General features: G+C 27.9%; 3 protein-coding genes across 4 annotated transcripts; 2 read left to right on the forward strand and 1 right to left on the reverse strand.

The window, feature by feature from the left end:
- The first annotated feature begins 1,269 nt into the window (after positions 1 to 1,269).
- On the forward strand, positions 1,270 to 6,268 carry LOC122635067 (3-ketoacyl-CoA thiolase, mitochondrial). The gene is made up of 8 exons (XM_043824843.1): positions 1,270 to 1,422; positions 2,598 to 2,764; positions 2,963 to 3,094; positions 3,351 to 3,615; positions 3,677 to 3,852; positions 3,928 to 4,128; positions 4,203 to 4,357; positions 4,432 to 6,268. Exons 1-8 carry the CDS (start codon positions 1,404 to 1,406, stop codon positions 4,514 to 4,516), a joined length of 1,200 nt encoding a protein of 399 aa, XP_043680778.1. The 5' UTR covers positions 1,270 to 1,403; the 3' UTR covers positions 4,517 to 6,268.
- Positions 5,077 to 6,745, reverse strand: LOC122635078 (odorant receptor Or1-like). Its single transcript, XM_043824861.1, has 4 exons — positions 6,332 to 6,745; positions 5,718 to 6,262; positions 5,329 to 5,608; positions 5,077 to 5,253 (listed from the first exon to the last, which is right to left on the reverse strand). Exons 1-4 carry the CDS (start codon positions 6,665 to 6,667, stop codon positions 5,077 to 5,079), a joined length of 1,338 nt encoding a protein of 445 aa, XP_043680796.1. The 5' UTR covers positions 6,668 to 6,745.
- Positions 6,746 to 8,379: 1,634 nt separating this feature from the next.
- LOC122635062 (dihydropyrimidine dehydrogenase [NADP(+)]) lies at positions 8,380 to 14,444 on the forward strand. Of its 2 annotated transcripts, XM_043824833.1 has the most exons (15): positions 8,381 to 8,678; positions 9,600 to 9,710; positions 10,037 to 10,369; positions 10,840 to 11,148; positions 11,230 to 11,556; positions 11,659 to 11,869; positions 12,003 to 12,187; positions 12,258 to 12,473; positions 12,533 to 12,697; positions 12,789 to 12,941; positions 13,015 to 13,398; positions 13,482 to 13,658; positions 13,743 to 13,967; positions 14,058 to 14,215; positions 14,304 to 14,444. In XM_043824833.1, the coding sequence occupies exons 1-15, from the start codon at positions 8,634 to 8,636 to the stop codon at positions 14,377 to 14,379; spliced, it is 3,075 nt and encodes a 1,024-aa protein (XP_043680768.1). In that variant the 5' UTR covers positions 8,381 to 8,633; the 3' UTR covers positions 14,380 to 14,444. The 2 variants fall into 2 exon arrangements, with proteins under 2 accessions (XP_043680767.1, XP_043680768.1); XM_043824832.1 differs by having other exon boundaries at positions 8,380 to 8,678; positions 13,482 to 13,967.
- The last annotated feature ends 5 nt before the right edge of the window (positions 14,445 to 14,449 follow it).

Raw genomic sequence — 14,449 nt, forward strand, 5'->3', positions numbered from 1 at the left:
TTATTTTATTACATGTAAATATAATATCAAAGATACTCTATTATAATATAACTTCTTGACTAAAATAGTAATATAGAAACATTTTCCAAATTAGAAAAAGATTGTTATTAACATTCTTTGGAGTAACAATAAGTTTCTAAAATAAAATAAAAATGAAATAAGTCTTCACTATATAAATGATTTCTTTTATCATTTACAAAAAAATAGTATGAAGTTAAGAAACTGTTCTTAATAGCTATTTTTTTTATATCTTAGACTGAAATTTATTGTATTAATGAAGTTATAAAATTTCTTCTACGAGACTTTAATGCATATTTATCTCATTTATGCATGAACTTTGATTTGACTGTTTAAAGTAAAAAATTCAATAAAAATCCTAATGGTGTAATAGTATCCTATAGAAATGTAAGAAATACTTCGAGTGTGTTTATAACCTGTGTTGTGTCATGACCTTAATTATTTTTTTTAAATGTATGAAACTAAAATAATACTGCTGCAAGTATACACTTAGATATTTAAATATACATATGTAATTTAACTTTCAATGATTCAATACTACAGCGGCGATTAGTATTAATATTTAATTTCTATTTCTTTTTTTAATTTATATAATAAATTATGATCACATTAAAAATAAAAATTAAAAGAAAAATAGAATTTGTTTCGCTAAATAATAACACATATCGTAGATGTAAACGTATAAACAGTGTCGTATTAATAGCTGGTTTGGACTTTAGACATTGTCAAAGTATTATGAATCAGGGTTCAATTTATGTTATCTATACATAAAAAGAAAAGCAAACATCGGACTAGTTTAAGAAAATACGTTATTATTGCCTTTCTTCATTGATCTTAAACTGAATAAGTAACATAATATTTTTAAAAAGAATTATTGCATTACTGTTTGTTATTAGTATTTCGTTGTGTGTAACAATGCAAAAAAGTAAAATATTATAATTCATGTATCGAATTATTATTGAAATTAAATTCAAAATCCGTCAGAAAGAAAATGATATAAAATTGCATTCTTTAATTATATTCGTAAATAAATAATAAAGAAAAAGTGTTAATCCTATATTCAATAAAATTAATAGAAATGTAATATAATTTCTAAGTATATTAATTAACAAATTTTCTTTATTTTTATTGCCAATTATATTTAATATAAATAAAAATTCTTATTGAAGACTTAGGGTTCTGAATTCGATTGCGTCGTTCCTGACATTTTTAATGGCTCCACTCCCACTTTGTCTGTTGGTGATACAGCACAACGTATTCGATAAATACATACGAATGGAGTGAAAATAATCAGTGTGCTTTTCATTCATCATTTGTGAATAGTTCTTTGATAATTTTTTATTTTTAATTGTTATATATTATATTATATTATATTATATTACAAAATGTCGATCGTAACAAAAGGTAAGTAATTATTACTTCAGAAGATCTATAATCGATAAATCAGAACAAGAAAAGAACATATGTCAATTCCTAAACAGTTTCTATTATTTTTTATTTTTCATTCGATTCTTTTGTGTTATCTATCAAAAATAAATTTTAATATAAACGATTCCATTTCTCCATGATCTATATTAGTCCACGAATTATACAGTATGATTATTATTATTTCAGATATCTCCGTTATATATAGTTTTATGGGAAGAATTTATTTTCAAGGTCACTTTTTTGCGATATTTCAAAGTTATCGGTATTTTTTTCAATGATACTCTACGACATCATTTTCGTATGAATTGATTTCTCATTGAATAAACAAGTATTACAATATAATTACAAATGATGTTCGCAAAATAATTTGCAAAAACATTGTTCGTTTAAATATCTTGTTCATACAATAGTAATAAGCCACACCTTTTTGTTCTTTTTTTTTCATATTACCGTTAGAAAAATATGTAAAAGGAAAAAATAAATAATTTAAGATATTTCTTATTTACAACTATACTTTTTTCGTAAGTTCACATGCACATGTATTATAGTACTTGCGAAGAAGTATAATTACAAATGTATAATTACGATTATGCTTATCGTTCTGATAAAAATTGTAATATTCTACAATGTCAAATTTTTCAATGCCAAATTCAATCGAATAGTTCTTCGATATATTTCTCTCAATTATGAAAAATATCCATCTCTTATCTTTCCTAATCTTTTGGATCTTCCCTTATCCAATTTGTTAACAACACACTGTTCATTCATCTATTTTTCGATAACGTATTGCATTGTGTACATTTCCAAAAATACTGCTTATTTCTCTTAAAAAAAAAGAGACAAATTTTTGTTTTTGTAAATAAGTTAATAATAATACGTCGTTCCTTAATAGTCGAATTTAATCGAAATAGTAAAATAAAAGCGAAATTTTAACAGGTGATAATGAAAGAGATTTAAACATAATTAATATATTATATATAAACATAATTTCAATGATAAGAAATAATAAAATTAATGGAATTAATTTATCATACGTAAAATTTATTATTAGAATTGCTATTATTTATTATACAACTGATTGGTTATTGAATAAAATAAAATAAAATGATAAAAACAAAAGATTAATGAAACTATGAAATACTTTTTTTCAGGTATCTTCATTGTTGCTGCAAAGCGAACTCCATTTGGAACAATGGGTGGAGTTTTTACAAACAAAACTGCAACCGAATTATCTGTTGTTGCAGCGAATGCTGCTATGCAATCGGCAGGTATAAAGCCGGAAAAAATTGATAGCGTTATTTTCGGACAAGTATTAACCGTACGTACATATTTACAATATTATTTATGTCGCTAAAGAAAATTTAAATAATATTGTCTCTGTGCGAACTTACAATTAGTACTTTTATTTATTAAGAAATAATAATTAATATTTTTATAAAATTTAATATAATATATTAACTCTCTCTCTCTTTCTTTCTTTTTCATTATATAATTAGTTATTAAATATATATTATAGTTGGCATCTGCAGATGGTGCCTTTTTACCACGTCATGTTTTATTACAAACTGGTATACCATTAGACAGACCCGCTTTAGGAGTAAACAGATTATGTGGTTCTGGATTTCAATCTATCGTTAATGCGGCGCAGGTTGGTTGATAACGATAAGAATAATTATTGTTACATTAAACTATGCTTATGAAACACACATTCGAATGGATGAGAATTGAAAATCATCAAGTTTACTTATCAATGGAACACATTGTCATATATATTTATATATATATATATATATATATATATATATATTTGAGTTAAAAATGAAAATAGAAAATTAAAATTCTCCTACATATATGTATGTATGTGTGTATGTGGGCGAATTTTAATTTTTTAAAATACATTTTAGAATATTCTAACAGGCGAATCAAGAATCGTTTTAGCCGGAGGTGCTGAGAATATGAGCCAAGTACCATTCGTTGTCCGAGGCGTCCGTTTTGGAACAATTTTAGGTCAGAAACATGAATTCGAGGATGCTCTTTGGGCTGGATTATATGATACCTATTGTAATTTACCTATGGGTTTAACTGCGGAAAAGCTTGGAGCACAATATAATATAACACGAGCAGAAGTTGATGAATTTGCTTTGAGGAGTCAACAATTATGGAAAACTGGTAAATTTATCTAATAATAATACTCGATATCAATAAAAAATTATATAAATGTTATTTTCAGCAAACGATGCTGGTCGTTTTAAAGAAGAACTTGCTCCAGTAACCGTGAAAATTAAGAAACAAGATGTAACAGTCTCAGTAGATGAACATCCAAGACCTAAAACGACAAAAGAAAATCTAACAAAATTAAATCCTGTGTTTAAAAAGGATGGTCTAGTCACCGCTGGTTCGGCATCTGTAATGGAAATTTTAAATGTTTAATTAATGTTTTATAAACGACAATGTTAAAATAATTATTCTCGTCATTTTTAGGGTGTCTGTGATGGTGCAGGAGCATTGATTCTTGCAAGTGAAGAAGCTGTTAAACAAGAAAAATTGGTACCATTGGCACGTTTAGTAGGATACAGTGTCGCTGGTGTGGACCCTAGTATTATGGGAATTGGACCAGTCCCAGCCATACGTAATTTACTTAAAACTACAGGTAAAACGCTGGATGACATTGAACTTGTTGAGGTAATATTACAGATTATTTGTTTCTTTACTTTCTTAATATTGCGAGATAATGATAATAATAATTTTTTTTGCAGATTAACGAGGCTTTCGGTGCTCAGACTTTAGCTTGCGCCAAAGAACTCAATTTAGATTTGAATAAATTAAATGTAAATGGTGGTGCGATTGCGCTTGGTCATCCATTGGGTGCATCCGGTAGTAGAATTACCGCTCATTTGGTACACGAACTTAGGTAAGTAAAATGGAAACGTTTGTGCTTATTATTTTTGAAAAATATCGCCTTATTTACTTATCTGTTATTTACAGACGTAGAAAGGCTGGTAAATTAGGTATTGGTTCTGCATGTATTGGTGGAGGTCAAGGAATAGCCGTTATGATAGAATATCTTTAAGCGACTGAATAGTTTTATTTATCCATTATTTTTAAACAAATTATAACTTCGTGATTGAAAAGTCTCGAATGAATGAAAACAGTTATTTGTGATATATTGCAATTATATATGTTTGTATATATATATATATATATATATATATATATATACACACGCACACATTTGTATACTTATAATAATCAGATGCTAATCAGCTGTTGCATTTTGCAGTACCGTGAAAATAGAGTAAGACATTCGTAAAATCTATAATTTAGAATTGATTAAATTTTTATCGAAGTTTAGAAAGAATTTAGCCCTTCGCAATATAATTATTTTTTTTATTTAATATTTCTGATTTTTATTATCATGTATTTCACGTATGTACATATATATTATGGAAGCAATTTTTTTAATTAAAATAATCTACTTATTTGTTTTATTAAACTAAATAAAATATCACATTAAAGATGACTCGCGAAATCTAGAAAAATATAGTAATAATAAATCAATAGTAACATCATACTACAAAGGGCTAGTAGAAAGATTAGAATAGTTAATTTTTATATTTTTATAAAAAATATCTAATCCATCGATATACTTACGTTGACAAAAGTATTTAATGATAATGTGAAAACCTTTCCAGCGCTTAAAATAAGAGGTCGATGGGCCCTTATTATTATTATTTGTAACGCACGTTTAAAATGACTCCCAGCATTCCACCAATCATTGGAATAAGCTGCTGTACTAACATACGTATTCTGTAATTATTTTCAATTTTAGAAAAAATAATATTAAACTATCAATAATATTTAATAATATAAAATGATACTTACATGTAATTGTAATTCATTACCATGCCAACAATATATAAAAATTTGATAAGTCATACAACACATATACATGAGCATACCAAACAGAATTGCTGGAATATAGATTTTCATCTGTAATCGATAAATTAATTTAAATCGTGAGATATAATATTGATGATTATTTAGATAAAATGAAATATTTACCTGTGAAATGTTAAAAGCGATTAAACAAATGATGATACAATTGACAAAAAATTGTAAGAGAATCATTGTACCAAAAATATTTTGTATTTCGTTGATGAAACTATATATATATATATATAATATAAAAAAAATATTTGTTAGATTAATAATTTCTATTAATTAATATTCTATTTTATATAACATTCTATTTTAAATAAGTTAAGACAAACCTGAATATAACATTATTATGTATAACACATCTTTTTAGAGTTTCATATGGAACATCATTATAATTTTTTTCTTCTTGAGAACAATCGTTTATATTTTTTATAATATTAATTTTTTCTACTTGCTTATAATTCTTTATCGAAGCTACAATCTGACTCAATATTGAAAGCTGACAACATGCAACAGTGATAAGACCAGTGACTAAAGTATCCATAGCTACATTATGAAAACAAGCAACGAAGATAGCCACAGTCTGATGCAAGGAAGTAATTTCAAAAGCTGGAGTAACAGTCACATTGTAAGGATACCAACCTTCCATTGGTAATCTTCTTGATCTTCCAGCAATAAGATCAGCAATGGGTGTAAAACCCCAACAAAGTACTGCCACTGTACCAAAACTTTGATAAGCTATATGATGAAAAATTCCTTGCCAAGTATATTGAGTCACTGTACATTTGTATTTAATATTATGTCGAGCAAATATTTCATTTCTCGTTATATCTAAAAGATTTTGTATACGTTTTTGCCGATAAAGAATTATTACTATCTAAAATGAATGATTTTTTTTTTAATTTTAATTAAATACTACAATACTATATTTTTTTGTAAGACAAACCTTGTATGCATGGGTACAATTAGTCATAAGAAGGGTTGCTCCAGCAATTAATTTTCCTAAATCGTTCAAACTTAATATAAGATTTGCTATTTCGGTTAACAAAAAAATTCCTAATATAAATGTGAAACTGCATATCGTACAAAAGATATACAACGAACGGTATTTTCCTTGTGGTGGCCAAGTTCCCATATAATAAATAATAGATACGCTTACATTTAAATGAAAATTTGGTTCGATTCGACGTTGCATCGGTTTTTCTATATCATACTTATCCATATTCAGCGTAATTATTTTATTTGTATTCTTCTTCTTATTCGTATATTTTATTAGTAACATTGAAATATAACTCGAACATCATCTATGATAGTCTGAATAGAATTCGCTAGAGAGAGAGATCGTTTAATTAATGACTTTCGTTCGTCCACGTAACTGATTGAAGACTATAGAAGACAATATAAATAAGTAAATTACAGATTTCCATGCAATGATAGATCTCTTCTATGTTTGTGAATGTATTATTCGATTTGGAAAGAGAAACTTTAAATTACAAGTCGGTAGATTTAATCTGTAATTAAGTACAATCGTGGTTTATTATTATAAGACCACATATAACGTTTGTAGTTACATGTAGAGATATATAATTTTGAAATATCGATCGGTGTATAAGAATAGAAGATATAGTAATTCTATAAACGATTTTCGATCGTTAGAAAATTGTATTACGCCCAGTAGAGTCAAGGATCCCTTACAGTGAAAGAGGGGAGGACCGAGAAAATGGCAGTTGGGTGTAAAGCGAACGAATAGATCAAGGATTTTATAGTGAAATAACGAAATAGGTAGAAACCTTTTCTTGTTCGAGCGTTTTGATTTCTAGCATTTAAGTTGATTCTTATGTTTAGTTGAAATGAGTGATCTGATGTATAAAATTCCGACCAATATCTAAATCCATTATAATTTTAATATTTTTGATATGGCAGATCAGGATTCGTATGTAAGTTTTTATTTTTAGATTATAGCGTCTATGCGACGCGCAGCAAGTAGAAAGTCGGAAAGATTATATAAGAAAGCACATATAGAAAAAAAAAAAAAAAAAAAAAAAACTGTATTTTCCATTATAAAATTGAAGTACAAAAACGTTCGCGGATTATTAAACTCTAAATTTACGCGTGAAAAGGAAAAATAGAAAAGAAACTTGAGAGAATAAGAAAAAGAAAAAGAAACAGTAGCAGCAATGATATATTTTCTGTCGATGCAAGAATTTTTATATTCTCTGGAGATCCTAAGGACCATCGGAAAAAGATATCTGTTCCATTAATAATTATAGATCTCATTGCTTCTCATCATTTTTTCTCTTTCTCTTTTTAAATTTTTACCAGTTCCCTTTATTTTTTATGGTAGCGCTGGGATCATTTCATTTGCAATGAAGATATTCATATCTTAATATTTAAAAAAATGCGCTCTGCGTTTACAATTTGTAAGATTGCGTTACAATATTGCAATATGTTGCAAAGTTATAATATTGCGATCACTGACTCCTGTCGATCATCGGATTACGGCTAGAAAAAAACGGTCGACTCGATGCAATTATTAAAATACATCGAATCAGATGTAAGCTACAAGTAGTACATCGTACTTTCTTGAAGACCAGACACCTGCGAATGCAATGTTCAAGAGGTCCGATTCTATCGTTTTCGTTTTTGTCTGTATGTAATCTTGCCATTGATACCAGACATTACAATACTGAGAAATTCAAGTCATTGAATTTTTTGATCTTTCGTCGCAAAGTAGCTTAAGTAATCCCTTATCTAATAAATGTTATTTCAATATCCGGTGATCAATCGTCAACAGAAAGCAAATATATACGTATATATATACATTATATGGGCGTCATAATCGATGCCTTTCTTTGTCTATATCTGATACATCACTCATGCATGTGTATACATATATGTCGAGTTATCTTTGGAGTTTATACCATGTATGATATAAGTGATATATATGTACGTATATGTATGTATATATATATGTATGTGTGTATATAGTGAATTTTCAGTCGCCATTTCTATTTGAATTCATTCATGCAGCAGACGTAATGTCAAGAAAGTTGTAACTACGTTTCGCGATAATAGATTTAGGATCTAAATAACAATAGATTTAATTATTCGGTAACTCGAAGTAAAATGCTTCAGTAACACGTAAAACTATTTTATTAGTGAATTGGTATAAAAAATAAAAAGTGTGTTAATATTTTTTCTTTGGTATAGTGCAACTGTGTATTTTATCATTAGATAGAGGTTAAAGAATGGCTACGTCTGTTTTTATTAGCAAAGATATACCCGACATTGAAGTAAGTACTAAATTACATATTTATGATGTATAAATTATCGAGTATTTCTTTAGTTTATTTTTCTTTTAAATAATTTATTATATTTTTAATATTAATACTTTGCAGATGCGTGTCTGCGAACAGTAGCCTAAGCATTTTTATCGTTCTAAGATTTGGCCTTAGACGTGTGTTTGTAATCTACTCAAACATAACAATTCATTCTCTCTAATCTAAATTGTTTTTTCTAACATCAACTTATCTTATCTTGGTATTGAATTTCTAACAGTTTTGTTTTTTTTTTAAACGTAACTTACGCGTCTGCAGTTATCTTACGTTGACCTTTCTTTTTAAACGATATATCTCTAATAATCAAGCATTTTATTTGTTCAAACATTTTATACAATTTATTATATTTATATTACTGTAATTCATTTATTATATTTAGTTTATTAATTATTAGTTTTATATAACAATATTCAAGATGATTTAATATCATACTGAACGGAATTTTAAAACAACAAATTAATGTTAATAATCGTTAATAAATTATTAATTAATATCCTGTTTATCATTTTGCAAAAGTTTCTTTTCTTATAACAAAATTTATTACTGTTATAATAGAATCTTCAAGCATATTTCACTTTTGCATTAAATATTCCGAAAACTTCTCATTCAGACGATACACTTATACGTTAGACAGTTTGTCTGCAATAGATTAATAATTTTTTTTTTGCATACTTCATACTTTTTTGTACAGTTTCTAATACTGTGCGTATATGGAATTTTTTAGAATATATTACAATTAATTTTAATTATATTTTTCTTTTATATATATATTAATAATTTTTTTTTCTACTAATAATAATGTTTTTTTTTTTCATTCCATATTTATATATTCGTATGGTTATCAATATACTTCTTAAAATATATTCATGTTTCCAGAATATATTACAATTAAATCCAAAAACAAAATCCTTTGCAAATCTTGTCCCGTCGTTAATTACAAAAAAAGAGAAACAAAAATGGAAGAGAAATATCAACGACAAATGTGACGTAAGTTTAATAAACTATATTTTTAAAGTTTGTCTCATAAAACATTTCACTGTGTTGAAATTGTTTTTAACCGAGCTTCCAATGTATTTATTATTTATTAGTTTAAACAACTTATTACGAACTATCAGTTATCAGTGATTAAATCTCGTGTCTTCGTCAAATTCAAGTAGTCAGACATATTTATTTTATTATGATGTAAATAAATATTTTTATCGTATAACGTAATTAATAACTATCGTAACATTTTGAATTCGATTAGATAATGAAGATATTTACTTCGAGAAGTAATGAAGATATTTACTTTTATATTGAATTTCATTTTACAGAGTTGCTTATCGCTTAAAAAAAATTTTGATGACATCAAACATACGACACTGAGCGAAAGAGGTGCATTAAAAGAAGCTGCACGTTGTTTAAAATGTGCTGATGCACCTTGCCAAAAATCCTGTCCAACTCAATTGGACATCAAATCTTTTATTACTTCAATATCGAACAAAAATTATTATGGGGCAGCTAAAGCAATTTTTTCAGATAATCCTTTGGGTCTTACATGTGGAATGGTCTGCCCAACTAGTGATCTTTGCGTTGGTGGCTGTAATCTTCATGCCAGCGAAGAAGGCCCTATCAACATTGGTGGCCTTCAACAATTTGCTACCGATGTAAAATACATTTTTTTATTAACATATATGTATTTTTAAAAATGTTAAATGTATATATTTGGTAATTAATATAAAAAAAATTTTGTGAATTCTAAGGAAAGATGTTCGATCATTTTTAAATTAATCGTTTATTATGATAAATGTTTGTAAATTTTGAAAAAAAAGAAATGTAATAATAGTTGGCAGCTGATTGAAACGATTAGAGTTGATTTATTTAATAATTTCAAATATCTGATCTCCGAGAAAATTATTTTGATTAATTTAATAAATTTATTTATATTTTCACATTTTTACAAACATATTCTGTATGAATTCATTTTAATTTATTTATACTTTCGAATTATCATTAATATTATTTATTTTGTCATATTTATTTTATCATCATATATTATTATTTTATCTTTAAATTATCATTTTTAATTTATCATTATATTTATGTATATTTTCTATTTCTTCTCTTTATTTTATAGATCTTCAAACAAATGAACGTTCCTCAAACACGAATCCCTAATCAATCGGTTCCACATGCCGATACGAAGATCGCATTGATCGGTTGTGGTCCAGCATCTTTATCTTGTGCTACATTTCTTGCACGTTTAGGCTACAATGATGTAACAATTTTTGAAAAACATCATTACATCGGTGGCCTAAGTTCTTCCGAAATTCCACAATATCGACTTCCATATGACGTAGTAGATTTCGAAATAAATCTAGTTAAAGATCTTGGAGTAAAAATCGAGTTGGGTAGATCGTTATCAGAAAAAGATTTAACGATCCAGGTAAATTTATCGCGAATCGGTCGAATTTATCGATCATTTTAATACATTCAGAAACAATAAAAAATATTTTATTCGTTTCAGGGACTTTTTAAAACAAATTACAAAGCCATTTTTCTGGGTATTGGTCTTCCAGAACCTAAAACATTAACAATCTTTTCTGGACTGACGTCAAACGAAGGATATTATACATCGAAAAGTTTCCTTCCAGTTGTAGCTAAAGGCAGTAAACCTGGAATGTGTCCTTGTAAAAATAACGAAGAATTACCACATCTTCGAGGAAATGTGATAGTTTTGGGTGCCGGTGATACAGCATTTGATTGTGCAACCTCTGCTTTAAGATGTGGTGCTAAAAAAGTCTATGTTGTTTTCAGAAAAGGTTTTACCAATATTCGTGCCGTCCCTGAAGAGGTAAGTAATAATTAATATTTAATATGTTATCATACATATATAATAATTATTTAAATAATATTATTTGATAATGAAAATTAATATCCGTTTGTAATAATTTAGGTTGATTTGGCTCGAGAAGAGAAATGTGAATTTATACCTTTCCAATCACCGAAACAAGTGATTGTTCGTAATGGAAGAATCGTTGCCATCGAATTTTGTCGAACTGAAAAGAACGACGAAGGTGACTGGGTTGAGGATGATGAACAAATATTTCGATTAAAAGCTGATTTTGTTATTTCGGCTTTTGGATCGGGATTACATGATTTGGATGGTAACTTATATAAATTTATTTGCATCCATATATAAACATTAATAATAATAGTAATATATAGATACAAAAACCAATCAAATTAATATACGTACAAATAGTTAATAATAATTTAATTTTAATAAATAATCAACAGTAAAACAAGCTATGACACCAGTAAAATTTAATACATGGGGCTTACCAATAGTGAATACAAAAACCATGTGCACATCTGTTCCTGGAGTGTTTTGTGGTGGTGATTTGGCTGGTGTTGCTCAAACTACTGTGGAATCTGTAAATGATGGTAAAACGGCTGCTTGGTACATTCATAAATATTTACAGGTACATACATATTTACTTCTTAAACTAACACATTGTACTATATTACATATTTATTTGTAATGTTTTACAGGAATCCTTTGGCTTAACAGTTCCAGATACACCACAATTACCAAAATTCCATACACCAATTGATGAAGTCGATATAAGTGTCGAAATGTGTGGTTTAAAATTTGAAAATCCGTTTGGCCTTGCATCTGCACCACCCTGTACAACTAGTGCAATGATTCGTCGAGCTTTTGAAGCTGGCTGGGGTTTTGCTGTTACTAAAACATTTTCGTTGGATAAAGTATATTTTATTATTATAATAAAAAATATAATTTATATTATATATGATATACTTTTTAGGATCTGGTTACTAACGTATCACCGCGTATCATTAAAGGAACGACATCACGACATCATTTCGGACCTGAACAAAGTAGCTTTTTAAATATTGAGTTAATATCTGAAAAGACTGAAGCATATTGGTGTCGTAGTATTACTGAACTGAAGAAGGATTTCCCTACTAAGGTTTTTATATATCTGGAAATTTTATGATTTGTTATTATTTTATGAATTATTATTATTTCTCTTAATCATGAAATATATGTATTATATATAGATTGTAATCGCTAGTATAATGTGCACTTATAACAGTGCAGATTGGACAGAACTTTCACGAAAAGTTGAAGCAGCTGGTGCTGATGCCTTAGAATTAAATTTATCTTGCCCACATGGTATGGGAGAATCTGGAATGGGCTTGGCATGTGGACAGGTCTGTATAAACAATTTGTTTCTTTTTCAATCAGTTAAATAGTCAATCATAAAATTTCAATAATATTTTGTAGGATCCAGAGTTAGTTAGAAACATTGCAAGATGGGTCAGAGCAGCAGTGAAAATTCCATTTTTCATTAAATTAACACCAAACATTACTGATATCGTTTCGATAGCTATAGCAGCTTATGAAGGCAATGCAAATGGAGTGTCTGCCATTAATACGGTGCAAGGTTTAATGGGATTAAATTCTAATGGGATACCATGGCCTGCTGTAGGATATAACAAATTGACTACGTACGGTGGAATGTCTGGAAATGCAACCAGACCACAAGCTTTAAGAGCTGTGTCATCTATTGCGAAACGGCTTCCTGGATTTTCTATACTTGGTATAGGTGGAATCGATTCCGCTGAAATTGCTTTGCAATTTTTACATTGTGGAGCATCTATTCTTCAAGTAATGCTAATCATTTTGTTTGGAAATGATTGTTAATATATAATTATATCAATTGGTAATATCGCTATTTGTTATCTTCAAAGGTTTGCAGTGCCATTCAAAATCAAGATTTTACACTTATCGACGATTATGTGACCGGTTTAAAAACATTATTATATCTAAAGAGTCTTAAACAAACAAAAGATTGGGATGGTCAGAGCCCACCTACTTTTAAACATCAAAAAGGTAAACCAGTTTCTTTGCAACATGCTCTTGGTAAAGTAAGTACTATTATATATTATATACTACTGTGGTACCAAAATTATCAATACGAATTTGTATTCACATGTGTTAATAAATTACAGAATATACCATACTTTGGAGAATATCAAAAATTGCGAGAGAAAAAGATCGCAGAGTTAAAAGAAAAAATGAATCCATTAGATATTAATTTTTCATCAACAAGACCAGCACCAGAACCAGTTGGATCAGTACCAGCTATAAAAGATGTTATCGGAAAGTCGTTGTCTCATATTGGGGCTTACAAAGAATTAAATAACAAACAGCAAGTTGTTGCGTTAATAGACGATGTATGTAATTAATTTAGATTAATTATATTTGCATGCTGATGTTATTTTACTGAAGCTTGTTTTATTTTTTTATTTATTTTTTTTTATCAGGATATGTGTATAAACTGTGGAAAATGTTACATGGCCTGTGCCGATTCTGGTTATCAATCAATTACTTTTGATTCTGAAACTCATATACCAAAAGTAACTGATGATTGTACAGGTTGTACTCTTTGCTTGTCGGTATGTCCGATCATCGATTGTATTACGTAAGTTGTCTAATGTATTATTATATTTGAATTAGAACTCCGTATATATAAAAATTATTCTTAATAAATAATTAACAATTACTCACAGAATGGTTCCAAAAACGAAACCACATATCATTGGAAGAGGAATACCACCGAAAGGTTACATCGAAGCACTATGTTAATTAATATATTAAACATTTATAAATAAATATTAATATCAAATAAAAAAGTATCAAGTATAAAAGAATTACT

Source organism: Vespula pensylvanica, chromosome 17, assembly GCF_014466175.1.
Source record: "Vespula pensylvanica isolate Volc-1 chromosome 17, ASM1446617v1, whole genome shotgun sequence".
In the NCBI taxonomy this organism is placed as follows: domain Eukaryota; kingdom Metazoa; phylum Arthropoda; class Insecta; order Hymenoptera; family Vespidae; genus Vespula; species Vespula pensylvanica.